The 27,995-nt window shown below is 39.8% G+C and overlaps 2 protein-coding genes and 1 long non-coding RNA gene across 4 annotated transcripts in view; 1 reads left to right on the plus strand and 2 right to left on the minus strand.

The window, feature by feature from the left end:
- Positions 1-284: 284 nt before the first annotated feature.
- rbm5 (RNA binding motif protein 5) lies at positions 285-21,067 on the minus strand. The gene is made up of 25 exons (XM_003217611.4): positions 20,913-21,067; positions 19,792-19,850; positions 17,632-17,842; positions 17,019-17,180; positions 15,599-15,668; positions 15,073-15,146; positions 12,955-13,038; positions 11,536-11,596; positions 11,333-11,398; positions 10,456-10,616; positions 9,979-10,076; positions 9,613-9,700; positions 9,401-9,478; positions 9,099-9,162; positions 8,552-8,640; positions 8,260-8,338; positions 7,741-7,832; positions 7,089-7,250; positions 5,781-5,927; positions 4,926-4,997; positions 3,347-3,526; positions 2,952-3,026; positions 2,679-2,776; positions 2,462-2,591; positions 285-888 (listed from the first exon to the last, which is right to left on the minus strand). The coding sequence occupies exons 2-25, from the start codon at positions 19,806-19,808 to the stop codon at positions 763-765; spliced, it is 2,484 nt and encodes an 827-aa protein (XP_003217659.1). The 5' UTR covers positions 19,809-19,850; positions 20,913-21,067; the 3' UTR covers positions 285-762.
- LOC134296099 (uncharacterized) lies at positions 21,045-27,988 on the plus strand. Its single transcript, XR_010002669.1, has 2 exons — positions 21,045-22,066; positions 27,891-27,988. It is a non-coding gene; the product is annotated as an uncharacterized LOC134296099 (long non-coding RNA).
- Positions 25,911-27,995, minus strand: part of rbm6 (RNA binding motif protein 6) — a 74,910-nt gene continuing 72,825 nt past the window's right edge. Inside the window, exons 21-22 of one of the 2 annotated variants that reach the window (XR_010002668.1) lie at positions 27,339-27,423; positions 26,036-26,172 (exon numbers count right to left, since the gene is read on the minus strand). Coding sequence is in view for 1 of the 2 variants with exons in the window: in XM_003217610.4 (XP_003217658.2) it covers positions 26,047-26,172 (126 nt within the window). In the remaining variant the exon portion in view is untranslated. Of the gene's footprint in view, positions 26,173-27,338; positions 27,424-27,995 lie in introns of both variants that reach the window. The other variant, XM_003217610.4, reaches the window with a different exon arrangement.

Here is a 27,995-nt window from a genome sequence, read left to right on the forward strand (position 1 = left end):
GATGACAGAACTGAAAAGAACAAGTTCTGGTGAAGTGAGCAACTACTCTAAAACTACAGCAAAAATATCAATTAGCACAAAACAAGGTTTAATTTTGAAAGATGGCTTTCTGGCCATGTGGGAACTTGCAATTTCCACACGTATTTGTATTTAAATACTCCAATGTTTAAAACCCATATATGAAAACAAAATGAATTATACCTTAGAGTACTGTGAATGCAAAGTTAAACAGTTTGACTCTAGTCATTTATTCTGCTTTACAAACTCATTCTTCCACAAAAAAGCAATGTTGGTTTAGGTTTTATTTCCTGCTCAAAGAAGCCTGGCATCTAGAATCAAAGTTTTGAAAAATTCTATACAAATACTTATCTTACAAAATGTACATGAACTTTTTGCCACAAATGAGAAAAACAATATAAAGTAGCAGTGTCAGGTCATAACACTTCCAAATGTTCCACAGGACAGAAGTGGCTTTTAGACTACTCAAATATATGACACAACACATTTAATTTACACTATATACAAAAATGTACAGACAGTACCCTCCCTTTATCTGATTATGGTTCTTCGAACATGAAGAAACTGGGGTGTTTTGCATCCTACGATCCACCAATGGAAGAATTACACTGGAAGAAAAGGAAAACCTGGAACAGAAGGGTTACCCCAATCCATAACTTTTCTTTGGGGTCATAAAATATTTAACAGTCAGTCCGAGGGACAGATGATATTCCCCACTTTTTATCTTTGCAAGGTAGATGGATCTCATTCCATTTCAGTAAATCTGGCAAACATAGCTTTCCGTACTGCATCTTTGTATGAGTCTGCTGTGGAGGCACCGTAAGAGCTCCCTTTCGCTCCTAGTCCAGCACCCCTCATTCTTACTTGAGCCTGCAATGGGAAGCAGATATTCTATTAGATTTAAACCTTGAACAGACACATTCGCAGTATTCAGTGGCTTCATGCACACATCAGGCCTCCGTGTGAAGGCTTAAATGTAAACACACTAGAACTACCCCTATAAAACACTTGTCAGGTGTGTTAATTTCTAACAGATATTCTGAATATTTCTTTCCAAATATAAATCGTATTATTATGCTGGTGTTTCTGAAAAATCAGTAAGCCGAAATGACACCCAGCTTGGACAGCCCACTTTCAAATGTACTCCTAGAATTTGCACACTGGCATTTTTCTAATTGAGAATAAAGAATCTCTTGCAGAAGACAGAGGTATCAACCACTGGAAATATAGTCCAGCATCAGGTGAAGGTTACAAAACACCGATTCAATAGACCACTTGTTACGGGTTGATGGGTACCAGAGTCCATCCACTTTTAAGAACCAGAATTCCATACTCCTTTCATGGAAGTGAAAAACTGTGTCACGTTGACATAAAAAAGCCAGAAATCTTCTATTTAAGTTTTATCTCCAATGATCGTGGGAGAATTAAACTGGCAATCGTTCTTTCTAGATGTTGGTTCTCTGTCAATCAGCAAAATAAAATTCTGAAATCTTTAAATTAAGCACAGAACGAGGTATTTACCATTAAAGTTTATTCTTGGATGGCAGGAAGAACAATCCATTCATCCATGGGCTATTCCTTTCATGTCCATGCAGGGGTTTAAAGATCAAGGCTGTCTGTTTTGACTGCTGACTCCACTCCCTTCACCCTTTATTCTATCCTGTTATTCTCCTCTCCTTGTCTGTCACGAGCTTCCCTTTCTGGTGTATTGTGACTGGATCTTTTTCTCTACTTCCTTACTTCCACTTCCCATTACATTTAAGATTTGGAAATAATTGGCCACTGAACCTATTAAACTTGAGAACTAGCTTCCCTATTCATTTTAACAACTCATAAATTCAAACGATTACATTATTTTGTTAAATTAGCATTCACTGAATTACAGCAATTACGTTACTATTGGAAGTGCTTCCTGCAGCACTTGTTTCACTTCATTCTGCTTTTAAAATAAGGAGTGGATTTTTTGGTTTACTGCATTCCCTGCTCATACTCTGTTACTAAGCTGTCCTAGTAACTGACTCGCTGGGCATTAGTCACCTGAAAGGAAGCAAACTGCATAGGGAAGAACTGAGTGCTTCTCTGACTATATTGTAATTAATGTCTTGACTCCTAATCTGCTGCTTCACCTCAGTTGTAATTTCCTATGCAGTTTGCCTTCTTTATTGGAAGTGAAACTATGAAGCTACTCCCAACTTATTGATTTTCTGCCTCTTTGGTCTGTTTTTCAGCTCTCCCTCCATAGGGATCTATTCTAAATCTGTGAATAGGTTCAAAGTGAAGGTAAAACATGACTGGCTAGCAAGATAGAGAAATGCAAAACCTGTCAATGAAGGGAATGGAGACTATGATCAAAACAACAATAGCATCTTGGGCTTTGATTCCCTGCACCAGCTCCATGTCGCTCAGAAAATGTATTTTGTTCTCAACATGTATCAATGCCTACCTCAATGGGGGCCGTGATGCCTTGGCATTTCCTTCCTAATCCGGAGCCTTCCCTCCACCCCATGGCCTGAAGCATTTTGTTGCCGATATTGCTGTGGTCAATGCCATCTTTAGTGGGCTGCTCATAATTCCTACAGGAAAGCAACATAAGGTTAAGCTAATGCAAATGGGAGAAATGTTGTTCTAACAGCAACTGCATACTCTTCTCAAGTACATACACAGTGCCTGCATCAAACACTTTCTTCCGCTTTGGCTCAGGTGGCTCTGGGATGCCATACTTCTCACGCCTTTCAGCTGCTCTGTCTCTGTATTTCATCTGAAATGAGATCAATGCTTACTAAATTTTGAACTCAGGATCAACCTCAAAAATGTGCTACAATCACCATCATGCAAAAGAGAGGGAGGAGTTAATCAGATATGATGACTAAGGATGCCCTTAAAATCTGTACTTGGGGACTATGTATCTACGATTTCATTCTCATGCCACTAACCTCTCTTTCACGCATTTCCAAGGCTTCAAGTTCTTGCTCTGATAGTCTAGATCTCCGGTAGATATCCATGTTTTGCTTTATAAGGGAGGAAAATGGGACAAAATGAAACATCTTGACCAATCAATGTGGCAAGCTCATCTAATGTATCTTCTATGATTACAAATAATTTACACTTTGTTTCTAAAAGAAAAATGCCAAATTTTAAATCAAATTCATTTTTATGAGCCATGAAAACTGATAGTCCAGAGGCTCATTGCTATTTTGCTCATTTAAAGGGGATAACTTTTCCTTCTGACAAAGCTGTCCTTGCTGTTCTGCTCTCAAAAGACAACGACTCCAGGCAGCAATTGTAAACATTCTGAACTATATTTTACTAATTTGAAGCAGGTGGCTACCTTATGCAAATCAGAGAGTTGCTGGTGTCTAACCAAAGCGTCTTTATTTGGAAACTGCCTTCTACATAACAAACAGGCCAGCTTTTTCCAATCTGTTAACTTTTCTTCTTCACTCTCCAATCTTTCCAAAAAATCCTCCTCGTTATCGCTGTCTCCGCTGTAAGCAGCCACCAATCCACGCTAGAAGAAAAACAAAACCAGAAGTAAATGTATTACTGATATATAACAGCAGCAGAGAACTATTTTTATTGCATTAAAATCTAGTGATGGTAGAGGATTATATTTTTGAGACACTTCTCAGACACTTCATGTGTATTTTAGACACTTCAAAGAACACCATTATTATTTGCTAAATAAGCGTGAAAATGGGACCAATGCATTAAACTGGCTCTCCTGAACACGCAATAAAACGAGAATTGCATCAAAATGTTCCACACACGGAACTAGCTCAACTATCACATATAAGCGATACAGTCATCCCTCCACATTTGTGGTTTTGACTTTTCTAGGTAAGATTTAAAATATTCTCTCTAGGTCCTCAAGTGTGACTCTATAGACAACTTCCTCCAGTCATGCTGGAAGACCTGGAGATTTCTAGAGAACATCTATCTAAGAATCTCTAGAAATCTCTAGGTCTTCCAATATGATTCTATGATCAGCTTCCAGTGGAAATTGACCACAGAATCATGCTACATCTAGAAATTATCAAACAGGTATTTTCCCAAGGAAAACAAATAGCATTTTTTTTATAATTTAGGGATTTTCAGTTTGACAAGGGTCCATTGTCTCTTAATCCCAGCAAATGTGAAGGGACGTCTGAATTTCATTTTGAGAGAAGAGATGCCCTTTAAACAGTATCCTATTGAGAGCCACAACTTGCCATCTCATTAGTTTTTTTATATAGTGAATTTCTAACCTGCATTTCTCACAAAGTGAGAAATTTAACTTAGACTCTGGAACTGATGGCTCCCCACCCCACCCCGATTTTACCAAACTCAGAAATGAAAGGGCCAAAAAGATCCCTTCCCATTTAATTTTTTTTTCATTTTTGAAGATCTATACTATTTTCTAGTATAGATCTTTCTATTTTCATTTGTCCTGACTCCAAATGAGCCTTAGTTCAAAGTTGGGGTCACAAAAAAACTGGCAACCGAAACACCACCCATTTTCACAAATCAGTTAACAACTATGTGCAGTGTTTGCAGTGGACTCTACAGAAAATGATTCGGCTGAACTCCACAAAAAGGAAAAACATCCTATTTAGCACACCTTGCAAATGCTGATTTATTTTCAGTAAATGTTTTATTTTTATGCCTGTTCTATGTATCTGGGTCACACAAACATTTCTCAGGTGTAAAGGGGCCACAAGTGGGAAAAGTTTAAGAAGCCCTGGTCTAGTCCTTTAGATCTGGCACAAATCATGATAACCTGTCATTGTTCAAATTGTTAACAGAAGATTGGTTTAACATTTGCAGGTCATTAATGATGACAATGCAAGCGTGTGCATAACTTATGCTCATTGAAACGGGGTTCACAAGGCAGGTATTGCAAAGGTCACTTAAGATTTCTATATGCTCACTTTCAGTGGATTATCATCATCACCATTCTTTATTACTTCTGTCATTATCTGCTGTCTCTCAGACAAGGTGCCCTTGAAAAAGAACGAAGATATGAATTAAAAGACGGCACACAAAATCCTTTGTACATGTTCCTGTTAACAAATGCTCCAACTAAAAAGCTCCTTTTTATAAAGTGTTTTTATGCCTGACCAGCTTTATCCTCTTGTGTAACTATAAGGTGTTTAACAGCATTAGCATTAGAAGCATGGTGAAGAAGTGCTGAAGAAACACAGATTTTGAGCGTCAAATTGCAGCAGCATATCTGAAGCAAACAATGCAACAAAACCCAAGATGAAAAAAACACATGTTTTTACTCTATGGAAATCCCACTATGGTTGCACACACCTGCCTACAACAGAGAAAATAAACAGCTCCTTCCATAATCTTCTACTAAGCATGTATAAAACACAAAGGAAGGCAAATAGATAAGCCTGCCTTATCAGCAATCCACAATATTTTTATTAAAACAGCATAAATCTATCTAGATATGAAAGGAAAATCTGGTGAAAAAATATACGCGAATGCTATTTGGAAGCAGATTTCAAGTGGTTTCCATTAGATGTAAAACACTTTTGTTTACTTATGTAAGGCTGACCTGACCTGTCAGTTTCATTTTACAAATTCCTGTTGTTAATTTTAGAAAAAAAAGTTTGCTTGAGTGCTCTTCTTTTTTGTGGCATAGGAATGTATCCCTATTTGTTTCAGTGTTTTTTCTGACTCTTACACCAACATTTCTATTAAAGGAGTAAGGCCCAGGGACACATCTACTTTGTTAACTGAAGTACATCAAATGCTACTAAGCCAAACACTCTTACCTTTTTCTCAAACAGAGCAAAACCAGCATCTGCTGCTGCAGATTCTCTTCTTTCTTCCTCCCTTGCATTCAGAGGCTGAAAGCTATTCTTGAAGTTCTCCTTCTGTTTGTTTAGGCTCTTAGCCCAACGCTCCATGTCTTTAGCAATCTAATTGGAAAAATGATTCAATTTAGACTGTGTATATACAACAAATAAAACATAATTATCAGTGCATAATGCCATTTCTGCCTCATCCATCTTTCCATTCCAGTTTACTCCTATGGACTTAAGTTATATCAGAAGTAAAATTCTCTAAGTCAAGTACTGTACAGTGTGAAAACACTAATCTCTGAAACTCCTTAGAACTCTCAAGGGGATACTTTCAAAGGGTAGCCAAGTTAGTCTGTTGCAGCAGAACCAATGTGGAGCTTTGTGGCATCTCAAAACCTAGCACATTTATAATTGCATGAGTTTTTTTCCATGGGCTATATGTTGAAGCAGAGGATATTAGAAATCTGTTCACCTTAAAGGTATCTCAGAAATCAGTTTGATTTTCAGAGTGTTGTGAACTACTAAAAAAGCTGGCTAACACTTTTCTATTGCTCCACGAGCAACATTACTGAGCTAGAGATTTCAGTATACAATGACATCTTTGAACACACAACTACAGTAGAACCTTGGTTATCTGATTTAAGTGGGCGGACCCCAACTCGGGTTACCCGGATAACCCAGATTGTAGGCCCAGGCGCCTAGCAGAGCGAGAAAACTCCCTCCACTCGGCACTTGGGCCCAGGAAAGCAGGCCACGATCGCTGCTGCTGCAGCAGTGATCGCAGCCCGCTTCCTCCTGCCTCTACCTCTCCTCAGGAACTCCTTCTCGCGAGGAGAGGCTCTCCCTCTCTTCTCGCGAGAGGAGAGGGAAGCACCCTGCCTCTTCCTCTTCTCGCGAGAGAGGGAGAGCCCGGAGGAAGCGGCCCACGTGGCATGCTTCCCTGGGCCGAGCCCTCGCCCCTTGGGAAGCAGCCCACGAGCGCTGCTAGGCAGCTGCACTCATGGGTTCCTTCCAAGGGGTGAGGGCTCCTTTGGGAGGGGGGCCAGCGGCCTCTCGGATAATCCAGAGCCTCAGTTCACCGGGGCTTGGATTACCAAGATTCTTTCTAGAATGCCCTTGCTTCTCTAATGTGCATATTGTACATACCTGCCTGCAATGTCAAGTATTTTACATTACTCAGTTTACTATGAAATTCTTATTTATCAGTAACAGTGTATCCTTTATTTCAATCATACAGGCTTTGATCTAATCAACAGAAGTTGTTATTTCAAATATCACCTGTTGAGCAGTTTTACTCTTGGGCTTCTCTTTCTTCTCCTTCCCTTCTTTGCTAGGTGGGGCATTAGTTTGCTGGTATGAAGTGCCCTCTGCTGCAGGCATGTAAGTTTCCTTCTCACCATCCCAGTAAAGATACTGTTGTGTCAGTGAATTGTAGTAGTACTAAGAAAAAAAAAAGAATGTCACACTTCTGCCAAATTTTAAAAAGAGCTACCATTATTTTCAAACTAAGAACAAATTATGGGATCATTTTTTGGATTATGCTACCAAGCAAATATGTTAATGTCACTAAGGGAAAACCCTCTGCTGCAGAGTCCATTTTGTGCCAGGGCTGCTTTAGATTATCCCACAGACAATGGTACAGATGAACTAATCAAAAGACTACATGGCAACTTTGAACACCACAAAGGAACATAAAAATACCAATATTGTAAATGAACATCCAGTCAGATCACTGGGCCATCTATCCCAATAGTATCTTACTGCTAGGCACTGACCAAGACATGGTTTCTGTCAAACATGGACTAGCCTTTCCAGTTAATCAGCAAGTTCTGAATGGCATTCTGTCTCCAAAATAGGACTTGCAAGACTCAGCATAGAGCCTTTAAAACTCCAGGTATTTTGAGTTCATGAAGACAACGTAGGGAATTACCTGGGAATTTGGATCATAATACAGCCCTGTCACAGGATCATAATAGAAACCAGATGATTCATCATACTGATATGTAGAAGTATCTGGAACGGCTGCAAAGAACAAGTGTGAGATATTACTAAGGCGCTTAAACCATAACGATTGTTAAAAAAAACTTTATCACTGGCTACTGTCTAGTCAAAATTATTTTCCCAGTCTAATAACATTCATTTGTGGAGAAGGCTGTATTTGTGGGACAGAGCTGGATTTGTGGAACACAGCATCTAGTGAAGACTTTTGCTTCCAACAACAGTCATGCAGTGCTTCGAACAGTTATAACATCAGCTTATATACAGGTGTTTGCACATATCTTCTATCTTGCTGTTTTTGACATCTCTGGTATGTTAGCTATTCATTCTGTTGACCAGTTAAAGGGGTTTGGGGAGTAATTTCCTTCAGAACAATATTGTAGTAGATAAAACATGTTGATCTGAAACTAAACATTTCCACTCAGCTGCCATTTAGTTGGTAAACATTTACCATATTTGGTACCAGGGACTACACCAGTTGGAGAAGTTGATGGCACTTGTGTGCTTGTGCTAGGCTGTGATGCCTGTGTCTGGAAAAGAAAACCACAATTAAGAAAACAGGATTTCCAAAGCATCTGAAGTTTTCTGCCAAATATATTACAGTACATATCAGAACACACATTAATGCAGGCCTGTCTACTGCCACTAAGCATCTTTTGTTAATTGTTTCCAGACTATTATGTAAATATACAAGAACTACTCTGAGCTGAAATCTTTATGCAATAAAGACATTTGGTAATTACCGGTGAATCAGGTGAGTTTGCCTGCTGACTATATAACTGGGGACTCTGGGAAACCACAGCTGCTGTAGTAGCAGTTGTCACTGGAGCACCTGCCAACACACAAAAGTTCATTAGGCATTGCATAAAAACATTTTTCAAAACCTAGAATTAAACTTCAATATTCTATTTACAGATATTTCTGTCTCATTCAGAGAATTTTAAGCAGATCATTAGCCATACAGTCAGTTCTCCATATCTAGGAGCTCTACAGCCACAGATCTAACTAACCATGGCTCAATAATATTTAGGGCCCAATCCAAAAAATTAAATTAGATTTTCCCATGAACTGAACACTATGCTGAAGTATGGGCATGCCCTGCTGTAGCCTCCCGCCATTTCACAAATCCTCAGGCTCTCTGGCTCTCACCTGAGTTGCGATTTTACAAAGGGATGCCACTTTACTACACCACAATATATTATGGGACAACAGGGGACCTGGAACCAAACTCCAGTGGATACCGAGGGCTCACTGTGTAAGTACAACTTAAACTCTTACAAAAACTATTACCTGATATTGTAGCTGTGTCTGTGTCGACTGCTCCTGCTTGATTCTGGTAAAATTGCTGATAATCCTGTGAACATTATGCAAAGAATGCAGCCCAAAGTTACCACTGAGCAATGATGATTGAATGAAAACTGTCTTAGATGTTAACACTCTCCCTCCCAAACTGGATGAAACTCCTGAAAAGCTAATCTGGCTAGTCATGGGTCTCTTCTAAACAACAGATCTAGTGTGTGAGGAACAAAATTGCTCTTCCATTCTTTTGTCTTAGGATCAAAATTGTTTTTTAAAATACCATTCTCACTCACCTGATTATACTGGCTGTAGCCATCCTGACCTAGTTGAAGGTAATTGAAATCAACTGAGCCACCTTCTCCACTCTGAGGCTATAAATAAAAAATATATTAAGCATTCAAAACAGACACACATAAACAAAACATACACAAAGTCTGTTCAAATGGTGACTGAAAAGGCTGTTAATAACCTTGCCTGTCACTAGTAATCAAGACAGATTTCCTACCTGAGTGGATGACCACTGGGCGGCAGCAATGGCGGTACTAGCAACAGAGAAAGCACTTACTCGATTGCCATCTGGGAGTAACAAATCCCTGCAAAAAAGGAATTAAGCATAATTGCATATTACAGGAATCTACAAAACACATCTGCATTTTAGATACAACCAAGCGGCAGTACCAGCTCAGAATAGGTATAATCCTTTGATCATGCGATTGAATTTATTTGACATTTTTCCCAAAATTCTAGTTATCACAGCTAAAACACTGTCCCTGGTTCACTCCATAAACACCAACATTTCATACTATAACAGAGTATGCAAACTTGTAATTCTATGCCACTCAACAGAGGATTTGATAAAATGACAACTCACTTCCTAGCACTCTTTGCAAAATCCACACCGATTGTTTTACCATCAATTTTCAAAGGTGGTTGAAGATTCTGCAAAATCTGCAGCAGCTGAGATGCATCCTAAATAAAGGAAAAGAAAGTTTTTTATTGAACAAAACTTGAACACAAAAATACAAAGCTACTACCCAGAATAAATTATAAATACAAAGTAAAGATGTAAAAAAAACTAACACAAAGGCCATCACGTGACATGCACATGTTTAGCCAAGCTGAGAACCAGGGGGCTTCATATTTTATAACTGTGTCTATTGGGAGAAAGTGACTATTCTGAGCTAACTTCAGTTTGTAACCTATCAGTAAGATATTTCACAGGAAGTCTGCAACGCCTTCTCTCAAAAAGGTGCATTGAGTGTTATACTGCAATACTTCTAAGAATTAAGATTTCTCCCCACCCCTAATAAATAAAGACTCAATTTAATACAAACAAACACTTCCTTACCATTGCTGAAGACAACTGTACAAAAGCAAAGCCTCTATTCTGCTGGGTCTGTTTGTCTTTAATAAGCCGGATGTTATTAACTGCTAGTGAAGCATATGGTGACAGAGCGGTCATGATGGATTCCACTACTGTGTGAGGAGCTATATTTCTGAGAATGAGAGCTAGAGGAGGGAAGAGATTTCATTACACACTGCTTTCTATGGCCCTATAACTGAACACAGTCCACACAAAAACCATGATCAATTTTAACCTATATGACCCAGTCATGCATGTGTTACATCCATTATCACAATACACCATTTTAAACCAACAGCCAGTTTAAATTAATCACTTGACTATACCTTTCATTACATTTTTCGCTATTACTCCAAGAAAATTAACTAGAGGGCAAAATTTGCTTTGCATGTGAGTGACAAGAGAGCAGAAAATATAAATGCCAACAAGATGTAGTTGCAGGGGAGCAGATACTGAGGAATAAGGCTATGAATAAAAGTATGTCCATTTTGAAAAATATATCTGGAGTTCCTTGTGAGAAAGAGAAAGAAAGATCCCTTCTACTCAATGCTAAAAAAATACCACAGTACTAGGAAATGAAACATGAAGATGACCACTTTTCCACTTCCCTAATCAGGTAGATGAAGGGCAGGGGGATGTGTGCCGCAAGAGGGATCAGTCAGAAAATAACTACTTCAGAATGAAAGAACTAACAATTATTAGGATGGAGACTAAGCTTACCAGTACACCTAGCTAAAAAAATACATCCAATAAATTGTCCGAATACTAATGGTGAACCAATACACAAGGACTTCTACAGAGAAGATGATGGATGTAATCTTAGCCAATCAATACCAGAGCAAAAAGTAGACACCTTACTTACTATCACAGTAGTAGTCCACAGACTGAACAGCTTCTGGTCCTCCAGGTGGTACCTCTTGCTCTGAATCTTCATTACAAAACCAGGAAAATAAGTTTTAAGTTATTACATCACGATGAATCTACCATGCCAAAAAAACTGCATGCAGGATTTAACCACAACAGAAATGTTTCTCTTTAAATGTAACTTATACAAACAGAACTTACCAAACTTATCTGCTCCACAACGGAAGCATTTTAGTCGCCTTCTGAAGTTGTAAAGGCAGCACTAACAAGCAAACAAACCAATTACATTTTAGATTATTCACCTGATGAAACATACTCTAAGAGACACTGCGCCTATACCAGTTTTAAAGCCATTTAGATTAGACACAAGTGGAACTTCTGAGCAAGTTTTAGGAGACTATTATGTTCTCAACATCCTCAGTATTGCCTGTTCAACTTTCAACTACAATCCTGAAGAATTACTGAATCCACATTGGAGAAAAATATCTGAATACAGTATCTGAAATCCTATGACACTAGAATTTCATGGATGTGAAACCTATGGCTGATTACTACGCAGATGACCCCAAACAAGGAGGTACTGTACAGCCTTGTTCAGTACCAAGTGAAGTATTTATGCTGGTAACACCATTATGCTATGATGTATTACCAAGAAAATTATAATCTATGTCTGTAAATCTTGCTACAACTGGCTGAAGTACTTCAATACCAGATTATGCCTTGGCCAATTTCCACTTCTAATCAAGGCAGAAATTCTAATTTACAAATACCACATCAACTTCATACTTCTTACTTATTATATTACTACACATTTTTGTAATTATTATTATTTACAATATTCTAAGCAAGTGGGGTACAGGCTGAGCATCCCTTATCTGGAATGCAAATATACCAAATACTTCAAAATCCAAAATTGTCCACATGAGTGGCTGAGATAGTGGCACGTTGCCTTCCACTTATTTAATGTACACAAACTTTGTTTCTTGCAAAGAGTTATTTAAAATATTGTATAAACCTATTATCACATTTGTTTAAGGTTTGTATGAAATATAAAGGAATGTTTTGTTTAAATTTGGATCGCATCTTCAAGGCCTCATTTACACTAACCATTTCTTGCAGTTCAAAACTAGCTTCAAACTGCAGTAGTGACAACCAACATCCACGAAAGCACACAAAAGAATGCCCTAAATGTGCATGGATACTCTGGGTTTGTAAGCACCATCTGGGCCTCAAACTGGATCCAGAATTTTCCTATGAAATTATTTGAACAGCAAAACCACTTTCGCTGTACAACTGATTACATAGGAAATCCTGGAAGCAGTTTCAATGTGACTTATGTGGTCAGTGTGGATGTCACATTGTGTATGTATATGCAATTAAACATAATCCAAAATCCAAAAGACTTCTGTTCCCAATTGTTTAAGGTAAGTGATATTCAAACTGTACTTCTTGCTGACTTGCATTTTCCAGTTGTTAGACTACGTTTTACTCACATTTCTTATAATATATCAATACCACTAGCATCACATGAGTAGAAAATGGGAAAGTATTCACTTCCTAGAGTATAACTAATAAGGATGGAACAAATAAAACAGCCCCTTCGCAGAAACACCCCCTTACCTTGTTGCAGAGCCAATCTTCAAATTTAGGCCTGGGATTGCTGTAATGCATTGCAATTTGCTTTCCTTGAATCACCAGTTTTTTCTGCAAAAAAAGCACATTTAGTTATTCCAGTATCACAGCAGGTGTCCGTTTTCCCATGGCAGAGCACACTTCGGAGGATTCAGTGCTCGTGAACTGAATGGACAACACATGGGGATGACGTAGAGAACCAACCACCGCCTCCTACACTCTGCCCATCCAATCCTGCAGGAGGACATGGGCAGCAAGAAAATGGGATGTAAACGGAATCAGGGAGTGTTGATGAGGCTGCCAAAACTAAGCGCTGTCATGGAACCAGGAAGTGTCTCAAAGGAGACCGAGTCCTAATGACATAGTAACACACTGCTCTTTAAAACAATGTCAAGTGACTGCTTCACTTCTTCCCAACCACCTAGTTTTAGAACTTCAAAACATATAGATTACTTTCAGTTACTTTTATCATGAAATACCCCTTGAAAGTACACTAATTCCTTTCCAAAGAACTTTGTTATGTATCTTAGATACTGAATTACAATTATAAACTGAACACAAGTTGAGTATTTTTGATAAATTCAAGTTTGTATGAAAACTTGTGTTAATACAAATAGGTTTTCCTCAGGAAGTAGCTTTCTTCAAACAACTAGTCTGTTACTTGTTTCATCAATAGAGTAACAAGTTCATTTTGCTTCCAGTGCCCATTCAAAATTACAATTTTAATAAAAATAGCTGTTTAAATCTATAAAAAGAAGCCAAGTTTCTGAACTTTAAACTTTACTGATTCCTATGTATTCAGAATCCCAAATCCATTCTATCTTCTGCAAGTCTTTTATTATTCTTCATTCAGAGAGATGCACCTTTTAAACATGCCCAGGGATTGTGTATGTTGAACTTACAAGGACCAAATCTAAGTTTAGGTGAGAATGTATTTTGAGAGAACGAATTCCAATATAAAAAGCATTCAGAGCCATAGCTGGTCTGGCAGAACTGATTTCATCCTTTATTTGTTGGATTAGGATAATGAGGGGGAGGTTCAAAGGCCCAGAACAAACTGGGTCATGCACACAAACAAAAGATGTTGGCATATTTATAATAGATCCTGTTTGTCTGACAATTAACAGCAATAGGGCCACTAGGGAGACTCAACTACTGTTTTCCTAAAACTAGAGGATGGTTATTTTGGAGTGGGCCAGAGACGGATTCAAGTAAAATGAAAACCGAGCTAAGCTTTGTATACATTAAAATTGTGATTGCAGTTTACTGAGTTTAGAAACACAAATGTTTATCATCCATGTTTGCTAGAGTATGAAATTCAGCAAATGTCCACAAGATTATTTATTTTTGCTTAACTGCTGAGGCACTTGCCCATGATATAACCTCGAGAAAGACTATTTTGCAGCATCTCATAACAGAAAATGATAGAATACCATAAAAGATGGGGTTTTCTTCAATCTTGTTCTCAAACAAGAATACTGTTTGGTACTATAAATTTTTAGACTTTTAGTATCTCCTTCAGCTGCATGGGTATTATTTTATAGTAATTTAGTAGAAAAGTAGTTTTGCTATGATTGATGATAGAAAAAGCATATCAATTAACTGCAAATATGCAGAAAAGAAACGAATTTAGCTTATTATTTTGTTACTTATACTTTACACATACAACCCATTAGTTGCCATTCATATAATTTTCTATAAAGTAATACTAGAAAAATATGTTACTAGAAAATTGCAGCTGCAAGTTTCACAAATGGAATCTTCATAAGTAGGGCTGGTATAAATTATATGTCCAAAATCATTGCAACAGTCATAAAAGTCTGTTCAATATGTAAGCTTATGAACATAAAGACTAAATATCAATAAGGTTAAATGATATGCTAACAGAGATTTTGTTCATTCTATAAGAGATGGTTTAGCAAAATCTACTGCGTATCTAGGACTATGTAGCTCATTAAAAATTTTAATATATACAAAGCATTTCGTATTTAGAAAGTCACGGTTTTGGGACAAACCACTCCTTCAGCTTTTTATTTATTCCTTTTTAAAAACTGTACAGACTTGTTCCGTTTTCAGGAATAATCTAGACTTTGTGAGTGAAGCAACCTGATTGGCTTCCATCCAGCTGGTAGCATCTTGAAAGTGATAAAACTCCACGAAGGCGAAACCACGGCTTACACCTAGAGACAGCATTCAGATATAGACGGGATACTTGTGTTAGTCAGTTCCTTTAAAACAGGTGAATCTCTCTCCAACTGCTTCATTACTTCATGACAAAGCAGTTTTATAAATGCGACGTCAACTCTGAATTTGCTTCTTGTTTTGCCATGGCAAGGAAACCAAGTTGCCTTAACAGGATATATTCCACCTGAGCGAGATCCATGTTCAAAGTTAACCATGCAATGGATTACTAAAATTTAAATGTCATTTTTACAGTACTTACCGAGAGCTCTTAACATACATAAAAATGAAGGCTTCTTCCACTATCTATGACCTTTCAAAAGGCCGAATTCCTTACCCATGGCAAACCTTTCTTTTTTGCTTTGTACTTGCAGGTGAGGGCAATTTTGGAATATATTTTAAGCCTGGGGAAGAGGAAACTAACACAAAAAGATCAGATCAATGTGCTCACCTGTCTTTCTCTTCATCAGTCTCACATCTGCAGGCCGAGGGCCTTCACAGGATTCAATGATGTCTCGAATCTATATGCATGTTTAACAAAATACTATTAGCATTCAAAAATATAACATAGCAAGACTACTTGAAATAAAACATGCTTTTCAACATAAAACATACATTTTAACTAACAATTCTTATACTTCAAAAGAAGAAGAATATTTTAGGAATCCAAGACTCATAAAAAAAAAGCAAATTAGGATTCTCTAAGAAAGCTGGACATGTTGCATGGTAGAAAAGGATCTAATCTAAGCCAATTTAATTTTTTCCATTCTCACATTCAGATTTTAACATTTCCCATAACCATTTGCAAAATACACCAAATAATTACTTATATAGTAAATTATTAAGTATTCAGATTAATGCTACCACTAATCTGACCACTTAGAAAATTTTGTGACAATTACTTCTGAAATAAGGCATTATAGTTAACAGAATTAATCATGCCTCAAAAAAGTAACTAAAAACTGTTTTAATTCAAATAGGAAAGGTAGTTTACAAAAGAGCAACAGAATTTTGATAAAATGAAAGGTAACTAGGGACATTTTAATCTTCAGGTGTAGAAATGCCTTTCCTTCCCATTTCTTACTCATGAATATAATGTAACTGGTATAAACAACTATAGCAGAATACATAAGATGCGAGAATGTCTCTTAGAAGGCATCTGGAGATAAAAATAATGAAATTACTAATAGGAGTTGGAGGAACAGCTGCTGTAGAGGCTGTGGTCCTTCAAGGTATAGTGAGGGGCTATAATAGGCTGTATAGCCTATTATACATGTGGGAGTTGAAATCCAAAACACCTGGAGGGCCAAGGCTTGCCCATGCCTGGGCTATTGACTTCTATAATTATTCACCCGAGATTTGAAGTCTACACAAGAGGGTGAGAATCGCTTAATCTCAAAGAAGTTGCTGGACTCCAATCAGCCAGAGTCAAGTAAATTAAAAGGAATGCTGTGAGTTGCAACCAACAGTTACAGAGATGTATGACTCCCAACCATGTCTTACTGGCTACCTATATTTAAGCATTTTACACATCTGAATCTTCAGAAGTAATCAGAAAGAACTGTAGTAATATGAAAAGTTGTACAAAGATATTATTTCCAAATCTAGGGGTTGGGGACAGATTCATCATCTCCACCCACTTTCATTCATATCCAGTCCAAAAAAACCTAGCAAAGGAAACTGCAACTCATAGTAATAGGACATATAGACTCAAGCTGTGGAAATTTGTAGCAATATTGGGAGGAGGAGTACAAAGTATTCAGAAAATTGCTATGTAGAAACTTTTAAAAATATCATTGCAATTTAAGGACACAACTCCTAAATTCTCTAATACAATTTAAAAATGTCAAATCAAGAATAAAGTTACTCACATCATAATCTGTAACAGTAATGGGCAGGCCACGCAACATGATGGTCTTGCTTTCTTTCTCATCATTAATGTCATTTCTATAGTCATGTTCTCCATAGTCTCCATCAGAATGATACCCATCTTCCGATTTATCACTATTACGTCGCTCACGTTCACGTTCCCTCTGCCAAACGAGCAGGCAGTTTAATAATTATGGCATCACAAGATAAGCAGTTGATGTATAAAAAATAAGAAATACTGAATAGTGTTAAATCCACACATAACAAATTTAATCATTTCCCAGTTACCACAAAGTTTTAATTTTATGAGTATGGCTTCAATTTTCTGCAACTCCTTTCTATTTTTTTTAGGAAGATGAGATTTGTACTGTATGTTAGCTGCTCTGTGTCCCTTGGTGAGGGAGAGAGGGCGGGATATAAAACTAAGTAAATTAAAAAATTTAAAAAATAAATAATAAATTTGAAAATAAATTCTCTAACCATTCTGTTATCAAATAAAGTATAACTTCAGACTGTACTTCTATACAACAAATGCCACTGAAAATATAGGTAACAATAGATAAATGTTTACATTTCCTATGTTATTGTAAAGCATCCAAATGACATTTTGCTCACCTCAGGACTGTCATAATCTCTGCCATCGTAATCTCTGCCATCATAATCTCGACTATCATAATCTCTGTAGTCATCATATCTATCATTTCTGCGCTCCTCACTCGTTCTTTTATAATCAGATTCTCGCCGTCTGCTTCTAGAATCCCGGTCATCACGATCATCTCTATCTATGATTGAGCCATACCTTCCACTCCGTTCAGTTCTGCTCACACTACACAAAGTATTTGAAAAGACAAACAGCTTGAAGATTGCAGGATTCCATCAGTTTCCAGTTTGCAAACCCCAGTATTATATAGCACAAAACCATAGTACAAAGGGATGATTTGTATTATACAGCAAATGCACAGCAGAACTGTAATACAAATTTTTATTTAGATAAAATAATGTTCGCAAAGGATCCCTTGTAAGAAGTCCTTTCCATATCATATGTAGTGTCGACATTACAGCACAGATATTACTACGGCTAAGAGAAATTTCAAATCAGCATGGTACATTATTGATTTTGTGGAAATCCTATAAATCATTTTTAAAAGTTGCTTACATAGGTACACTCTGGGTGGAAAAGGCTAGTGACATTTTAATTTTAAATGCAATAAATATAAAAAATGAAATTACACTAGTAATATTTAACTCCTCAAAAGTGAATGTTAATCTATCATTTGACTGATATAAACTGCAGATCCCATGCAAGACTACATGCAACGGATTTTGTTTTACATTGAACAAATCACAATGGATAAAATCCTCAAATAATCTGAGATCTGCAATCCTGAATGTATTAAGCAGTAAGCCCACTCAATCCATAGTATAAGACTGCACTGTGGAATGGATAACAAATATTAGTCAGATGATTAATTTTTTACCAGCTACAAAAATGCAAAAAAAAAATTCTGTAAAGAGTAATATTTCTTTCCTTAAAATTGGAAATATAAGATTGAGGTGAAGCAATGTTATGTTTTGCAAAAACCAGGAAATACTTTTCAGAAATGACTGGAATGATCAGACATGGTATATTCATAATTTACTTCAGTAACCTAACTAGCTGTAAGCTATTTATAAATTGTGTACATTTTCCCTATACTTGTAGATTTTTGAACAACCAAGAATTGATTGATTCTTAACTATCTGTACTATCTTTTCGTTTAATTCAAGATACATGTGAATAGAAATTTTAAAGCACACAATTTTTTGTTTTAATGATGAGTGTTGTCTTATAGTTCAACTATTTTATAAACCAATTTTATTCAACTGGCCATTTAAAATATACAATATTTTTTGTTCCTTCATCCCATCAAAACCCTAGCTCCGCCCTTTGGTGCCATCTCTGCAGTTCCAAGTGATCAGGCAAAAGAAAGAGGTTTCATTAGGTATAAGGTTCCTTCACTGGCCAGGGTTCCTCCTCCCCAAGAAAGGAGACCCTTAAACCACTTTCCTTCAGCCATCATCCTAAAGGGGTGGGGTGGTTTCTGGCACCTTAGGTTTCTGAGACTGTCTATAGCACAAATGCTGTTCACAATAAACCACATACAATTAAAACATTAAAATACACAAATATTTTTGTTGTAAAGATGAGTGTCTTATAGCCCAACTATTTCATAAACCAATTTTATTTATTTAACTGGCCAATTAAAATATTTTACTCCTTCGTCTCATCTAAACGTTAGCTTTGCCATTTAGTGCCATCTCAGGAGCTCTAAGTAACCAGGCAAAGTACAGTATAAGATTTCCTTCACTGTCCAGGGTTCCTCCTCTGCAAGAAAGGACAAATGGAACAGCCCTGAATTACGTTTTGGATGGCATGATTTTAATTGATGTTTTAATAATTCATGTTTTAATTGTTGGTTTTAATTGTAATTGTCTTTTTTATATGTGTGTGTGTGGCATCAAATTGCAGCCTGTTGTAAGGGCACCTTGAGTCCCCTCTGGGGTTGAGAAATGTGAGAAAGAAGTATGGTAAATAAATATAATAATAAATAAATAAGAAAGAAAGAAGACCCTATCCAGCATTAAACCACTTTCCTTCAGTCATCTTTCTAAAGGGGCTCTTTAGCACAAACTAATGTTCACGATTAAACCACCTCGACGATCAACCCATCTACCCACATTTCCAGAGCTGCAGCCACTGTGACATAACACACCCACACCTTCAACAATACATACCGTTTGTCTGAACCCATGGCTCCTCTTCCTTTTTTTTTCAAGTATGCCGAGGTGTGAATCTAGGAGTTAAAAAATATCCAGTGACTTAAAGGCCTTGGATTGTGTGATTTTTAAATTTTTAAATTATTGTTTTAAGACTGATGTTTTAATTATGTAATTTTAAAGTATATGTTGTTTATAATTGGATTGTTATATGTTATTATCTTTTAACTGTGTTTTTAGCTGGTGAATTCTGTTGTATGTTCTAGGCTTGGTCTGGTTGTAAGCTGCCTTGAGTCCCTTTGAAATGGTTGGCGGGGTATAAAAATAAAGTTATTATTATTATATCTTTGTACGATTGGCATCGAATTGTTCTTTGTGAGACACCCTGAGTCCTCTTCGGGGTGAGAAGGGCAGGGTATAAATGCAGTAAATAAATAATAATAAATGAAATACTTTTTAAAAAGACCACTGCGAAAATGCATGCTGATCACCACCAAAACTCCCCCAGCAGCATATTTACAGCTAAAAATAACCTTCAATGTTCTATTCGCGCCGCTTTCCACCGAAACACATCCGCACCATATTAACTTTATATATACCTATCAAGAATGACAGCCTGAGTAACTACGCTGGCAGCGTCTTCTGTAATGCAACCCAGAACAATGTTCTCGCCAGGAAACTCGATATAAATGAACCAAGGGCAACGGCAGCCTCCCTGGGAGGAGGCCGTCTGTGAAGGGGCGCGTAATGGCGGCCGATGCTCTGCAGCGGAGGCGGGGACAATGCCAGCAGCCGCACCCGCAACCACCGATCATGCGATCGAGTCGTTTTCGCTGGAATAACTACAAAATAAGTCTATGCGAGCGGTAGATATTCAAGGGACCCTAAATCTAAGGTGAAGCAGAAAGAGACCGAATTGAAATGATAAAGGGCAAGCCCTTCCCTCCCCCTCTCAGCAGACAAGTGGCGGCTACCTTCAAAGAGAGGGCCCCACATCTCCCCCATCACACACACACACACACTTTCCGTAAGGGGCTGTAAAACCCAATATGAACCTCAATTTGTCAAATGACTTCCCCTCCGTGATCTAACTTAAACCATGTTCCTGCTATGAGGCAAAGCTAGGATCTATTCCTTACCGCGAGGGGGAAAGGGCCCTCCTGCTAGCGCCGCAGCAGCAGTAGCAGCAACGACAACCGCCACAGCTTCTCTAGCCCACTACAAAATGGCGCCGGGAGAGAGCTGGCTGTCTTCTACCCACAATCCTCAGCGCGGCCACCTGCGCGCGCATGCGGGCACACACACCCCCACCCCGCCCTCCTAGACGATTCCAGGCTAGCAATAGGCCCTCCTCCCGTCATCTTCCTTCAGCGTCGCAGTGCATGCTGGGCGGTGTAGTTTTTATGGCAAACGGAGAGGAGAGTGGGTCATTGTGCGGCTTCTAGCCCTTCCCGAATGATGGTGTTCGGGGGAGAGGGAAGGGGGTGGGTGCCTTCCTCTGAGGCTGAGAGAATGCGACGTGCTCGTGCAGGTTTCCATGGCTGAGGAGGGGTTTCAACACTCATTCCCATCGTCGCACCTCGCATGCTCTTTTGAATTATGTTCAAAGTACATCAATTAGGACAGTTTGCCCTAGGGAGAAACTCCTTACCTATTACTATCATCGTCGTTGCTGTGATTATGAGCAAGGTCTTTTCCTTTCACCAGCTCCGAGGCCTTTTGAGGGAACGGGCCTGCTCCAGCCGGAGAGCCCTTGCTGGGCGGCCCACCATCTTAAGGGCTTCCCTTCGCTGCCTATCCCACGGCCATTTCACGAAACCGGCGGATGTCACAGAATCGCATATTAAATGGGGCGAGGAATCCTTCATCACCTCATGAAGAGCAAAGAGAACAAGACACACCTTTTCCCTGTACTTCCCTTTGTCCTTTTTTTGACGCTGCGACAGACATTTGCGCGGGGGGGGGGGGGAGATCACAAATACTGTGCCTCAGCCATTTTATGAGTTTCCCGCATATTCTGGAAGCGGTCAAAAACACAACACTGCCAATAAAGTTGTGGCTCCAGATCCTGTGACTTTACCCCACACTGAGCCCCACAGGCTGCATCCGCACTATTGAATGGATGACACCACTTTGAGAGCTACGAGTGCTGCGGAGTTCGAAGAGGCACGAATGGAGGGCTTAAGGGAGAAACGTGCCAAGAGGAAGACCCGTCAAGCCAACCCTGACCGGGACCACCTTCCACCTGGAAACTGATGTCCTCTCTGCGGGAGAACATGCAGATCAAGAACAGGTCTCTTCAGCCATCTACGGATCCATCCCCAAGATAGCGGAGACGGAGGACTACCATCCTCGAACTGCGAGGGATCGCCTAAGTACGGCTTGATGCTATGGAATCCTGGGAGCTTTAGTCCTGAGCCTTTTGGATTGCTGTGAGTTTTTCGGGCTGTATGGCCATGTTCCAGAAGCAACTGAGGTTTCTATATCTGTGAAAGGTCCAGGGTGGGAGAAAGAACTCTTGTCTGTTGGAGGCAAGTGTGAATAATACAGTATTGCAATTGATCACCTTGATTAGCATTGAAAAACCTGGCAGCTTCAAAGCCTCGCTGTTTCCTGCCTGGAGGAATACTTTGTTGGGAGGTGTTAGCTGTCCCTGATTGTTTCTTGTCTGGAATTCCCGTTTTCTGAGTGTTCTTTATTTACTGTCCTGATATTAGAGGTTTTCTTAAAATACTGATAGCCAGATTTTGTTCATTTTCAGTTTCCTCTTTTCTGTTGAAATTGTCCACATGCTTGTGGATTTCAAAGCTAATCAAGGTGATTAATTGCAACATTGGCACTTGCCTCCAACAGGCAAGAGTTCTTTCTCCCACCCCGGACCTTCCACAGATATATAAACCTCGCCTACTTAGTTTTCAACAGAACTCACAACCTCTGAGGAGGACTGCCATAGATGCAGGCAAAACGTTAGGAGAGAATGTTTCTAGAACACGGCCATAATAAAGGTAAAGGTTTCCCCTGACGTTAAGTCCAGTCATGTCTGACTCTGGGGGTTGGTGCTCATCTCCATTTCTAAGCCGAAAAACCGGCATTGTCCATAGACACCTCCAAGGTCATGTGGCCGGCATGACTGCATGGAGCGCCGTTACCTTCCCGCCGGAGCGGTACCTATTGATCTACTCACATTGGCATGTTTTCGAACTGCTAGGTTGGCAGAAGCTGGAGCTAACAGCGGGCGCTCAAGCCGCTCCAGGAATTTGAACCTGGGACCTTTCGGTCTGCAAGTTCAGCAGCTCAGTGCTTTAATGCACTTCGCCACCGGGGCTCCTCAACATGGCCATACAGCCCGGAAAAATCGCAGCAACCCAGTCATTCCGGCCATGAAAGCCTTGGACAACACCCTGAGCTTCTGTTCCTCACCAACCTACAACTCCCAGGATTCCAAAGCATTGAGCCGTGGCAATGAAAGAGGTATCAAACTGCACCCATCCCACAGCGTAGAAGCCCCCCTCGGCTTCCCCCGCGAAACGGAGAGAGGGCGGGCCTGTGCCTCCTTCGCCTCGGCTTTCTCTCCCGAGTGGGTTGCCCATGGGCGCCGCTCCCCTTCCATTTTGTCTATCTCGGTGATCGGAAGCTAGATGAAATGGACGGAGGGTGGAGCGGCGCCCTCGCCCGAAATGGAGCGGGGAGGAGACGGCCTCCTTTCCCTCTCAAAATGGCGGGCGGAAAAGGAAGCGGGACGGAGCCGCACGGCCCTTCATTAAAGGCCCAGATGCAGTCGCACCTAGGAGACCGGGCCTCATTAACTGCTGATCACGGGAGTGCCCAAGACTGCTCCGTATACCGCCTCTGGCAGGCATGAGCAAACTTGGGCCTTCCCTCCAGGTGTTTTGGACTCTAACTCCCACTGTTCCGAACAGCCTCAGGCCCCATCCTTTTCCCCCGCAGCCGCTTAACCGAGGAGGAGGAGGAGGAGATGCTGATGCTTAAGCGGCTGAGGGGGAAAAGGAAGGGGCCGTCCTTGCTTAGTGTCTCCATATACCGCACAACCTCTGAGGATGCCTGTCGTAGATATGGGAGAAACGTCAGGAGAGAATATTTCTGGAACATGGCCATACAGCCCGGAAAATGCACAACAACTCTGGACCTAAGGCTGTTCGGAATGGTGGGAGTTGCAGTCAAAACACCTGGAGGGAAGGCCCAAGTTGGCCCATGCCTGCCGCTTAAGCGGCTGAGGGGGGAAAGGAAGGGGCCTGAAGCTGTTCGGAATGGTGGAAGTTGCAGTCCAAAACATCTGGAAGTAAAGCCCAAGCGTGCCCATGCCTGAGTCCTATGTGCTCATGGAGCTTTGTCTCTTAATTGCGTTTGGTATTTTGAAATCCAAGCAGGATTCAAGTTTCCTTCAAAACGATGTTTCCTGTGCAAATCATTTGCCACAACCTTTCTTGAGCCAGTCTCACTGTATTTTACACCGATGTTGTTTCCAACTGATGTAATGTTTTTTGATGTGTTACAATTTAATCTGTTATACTCCCGCTCCCCCATCATATGGGGACAGGTAAGAGTTTTTTTTAAAAAAACATTATTACAAACCCTTTGCTTTATCCCTTCTCCAGTATTGAGGCCTACCACCCTATGTCTCCATGACAACAATCTGGCAATGTAGGCCGGCGTTTTGTGGCTTTTTTGCCTTCCTCTAGTTCTGTCATATTCTCTTGTCCCTTTTCCACTCTTCCTTCTTTTTCTTTCATCCCTTTTTCCTTCTCTCCCTTACATCCTTTCCCTTACATTCTCTGCCTTCCCTTTCTTCTTTCCTCCCTCATATCTTTTCCTTTCCCTTTCTTCCTCCCTTACACACATCACATAACAGCCAAGCCACTCCCTTTCTTGGCCAGTGACATCCAAGGCCACTTCACCAAGCCACAAACAATATTTTTCACAGTTCCAGGCCCAAAAAGAGCTGGCTTTTAAAGTTAAAACCTCTCAATTCTTATACATTGGATAATGAAGGGTATGTGTGCCACATTTGATCCAAGTCCATCAAGCCATGTAGGAGCCTTTGTGGTACAAGCCAATAAAGATACATAGACTTTAGAGGGAGGTTTTTGAGAAATGCAAGTCACTTCTGCTGTGAGAGAATTGGCTATCTGCAAGGACGTTGCCCAGGGAGACGCCCGGATGTTTTACCATCCTGTGGGAGGCTTCTCTCATATCCCCACATGGGAAACTGGAGCTGACAGATGGGAGCTCACCCCCACTCCCTAGATTCGAACTACCAACCTTTTTGGTCAGCAGTCCTGCCGGCACAAGGGTTTGACCCATTGCACCACTGGGGGCTCCATATATATATAGGTGATAATTTTCAGCAGGACCTTGCTCAAGCTATGATTCTGGAGACACCCATGTTCTTTCTCCAACATAAGGAGTGGAGTCTAACTGCATTGGAAAAAAAAGGTTGTTACCCACCATACTTCTGATCAGATTTGCCTTTTGTCCATCCCACAGCTGGATTATGTTATGCCCAAAGTTGGTCATTCACATACATTATGCTGGTCGGCTCCTGCACGTTCCCTACAACATGGTGGGGAAACCCTAGCATTTCCTTTTTTTCAGCCAAAAACAGAGCAAGGCCAAAATATCACTTAACCAGCCAAATGAGGTAGAACTACAGAAAATGCATCAAAATGCCGCAGCTTTCCTTTTTGTACATGTCACCAAGCACTACTTATATGCCACATGTATAGGTCAGGCAAACCAGCAATTGATTTCTGGGTTTCATTTTCCACCAAGTTTTGTGAGGAAAATGCTGTCAGATGGATGCAGTTTGATAACACTTTAGATTAAGTAAAATATAACATGACCCAGATGTATTCAATGAGCATTTAGTACACTATAAAGCAGGCATGGCCAAACGTCGGCCCTCCAGGTGTTTTGTACTTCTAACTCCCACAATTCCGGTTAGGAATTGTGAGAAAAGTATAAACACCTGGAGGGCCGATGTTTGCCCATGTCTGCTATAGAGACTGCATAAACATGTTAATATATAGTAATTATTGATAGGAATTGAATAGAAACTATGTGATATCTGTATTGAGATTTAGCTCAAAAATCAAGGAAGGATGAAATAAAAGACCAGGCATCTTTAATTTTTTTATTCCAAAAACAAACAAAAACACTTCAGCAGCAAAAGAACATTGATTCAAAAAACAACAGACACAAAGATGGGCCAAAGGGTACAGGTTGCGTTGGTTGCAGTGAGGATCTTTTCCACATTTATTCAAGTTCTTTGTAGCGAGCAAACATGACTCTCCGTACGGCGTCCCGGTATGTTTCATTAGACTGCCTTCTGTTGGGCCTCCCTTGGGTTCCTAGGCCAGCCCCCCGCTTCCGATTTTCTGGCTGGAATAAAATTGGACAATATTTTGAAAAGTAATTCACAAGTATTTCTACATAGAACATTTCACCAGCTTTACATTTCTTTGACAGTAAGAGAAACCCTGTATATTATGTGTCCAGAGGAGGGCGACAAAAATGATCAAGGGTCTGGAGACCAAGCCCTCTGAGGAGCTGGGCATGTTTAGCCTGCACAAGAGAAGGCTGAGAGGAGACATAATAGCCATGTACAAATACGTGAGGGGAAGTTATAGGGAGGCAGGAGCAAGGTTGTTTTCTGCTGCTCTGGAGACTAGGACGCGGAACAATGGCTTCAAACTCCAGGAAAGGAGATTCAACCTGAACATTAGGAAAAACCTTCTAACTGTGAGAACTATTCAGCAGTTGAACACTGCCCCAGAGTGTGGTGGAGGCTCCTTCTTTGGAGGCTTTTAAGCAGAGGCTGGATGGCCATCTGTCGGGGGTGCTTTGAAAGTTATTTTCCTGCTTCTTAGCAGAGGGTTGGACTGGATGGCCCGTGAGGTCACTTCCAACTCTATGATTCTATGATTCCACATGTAAGCAAAATATATTTTTGCTAGAACTTAATTTCTTTGAATAGGAGTAACACAAAATTAATACATCTTTCAAAACCAACTGCTTTTATCTGACACTCTTGAAAACTGTGTTAAGCATTTACAGCTGTACAAAGTGGTATCATACTGATTTCACTTCGGGGGTTTTCTTTCTGAATCCCAATCCCAGCTATCCAATGTGCCCTAATAGTGCCCAGCCAGAGCCACAATTAAAAAAACCTACTCTGGAATATTCCTTTGGATCGTGTGGTTTTAATATGTTTTATGACTGATATGTTTTGAATATTGGTTTTAATTTATATGGTTGGTTTTATTTCATGTACGTATATGAGGCATCAAATTGTGCCTTTTGTTGTGAGCCACCCTGAGTCCCCTTCGGGGTGAGAACGGCAGGATATAAATGAAGTTAATAAATACTCTCCTGTAACTTGGAGCCATTAAACCTGCTGCTATCCTCTGGGGCAGCAGAGAACAAGCTTGTCTTTTCTCTGTGGTCATCCTTAAGGCATTTAAAGAGAGCAATCATGCCACTGCCTCCATCTTTTTATTAGGTTGAACTCTTTCCAGACTTCATGTTTTGCTCTTCATACCTCTTACCTTGTTGTCCTTCTCTGAATCTGCTCCAATTTGCTTATAAAACATAGAGTTGGAAAAGACCTCATAGGCCATCCAGTCCAACCCCCTGCCAAGAAGCAGGAAAATGCTCAAATGAGAAACTCAGAAATGAATGCAGTAATCCAGATGAAGTGTGGCCAATGCAGAATATAGTGGAACTACTGCTTCCCTTGACTTGGAAACAGTGCTTCCATTAATGCACACTAAAACGTATGATCAATAATAATCTACAAATACTGCTGAGTCATGTATGCCCCACCCTGCATGTGTGCAGTTGGTTTTTGCATTTGTATCTATTTTATTTCATTAAAGCCTATTTTATCTATTTTATTTAATTACATTCTTATGTTTATCTAGGTCCCCCTGAGCTCTCTTCCTATCTTCCAATATGTTAGCCAAAAAAACGTTGAAAAGTAATCAGCCTAGAACAGAACCCAATACAGCCACTGATGACAATTATTTGAGCACGGGTCTCTAACCAGTTACTTTCTTCCCCATCAAAGATATTACAACTGAATATTTAACTCTATTCAGTTTCAGATGGAGGATTCGTCATGATGAAAAAGACTTGTGGTTTAACATTCCAAACATAGCTACGCAAACCCTCCTTCAAAATAAAGAACAGCACAGTTTCTTTGC

Source organism: Anolis carolinensis, chromosome 2 (assembly GCF_035594765.1).
Source record: "Anolis carolinensis isolate JA03-04 chromosome 2, rAnoCar3.1.pri, whole genome shotgun sequence".
NCBI classification, from domain to species: Eukaryota; Metazoa; Chordata; class Lepidosauria; order Squamata; family Dactyloidae; genus Anolis; species Anolis carolinensis.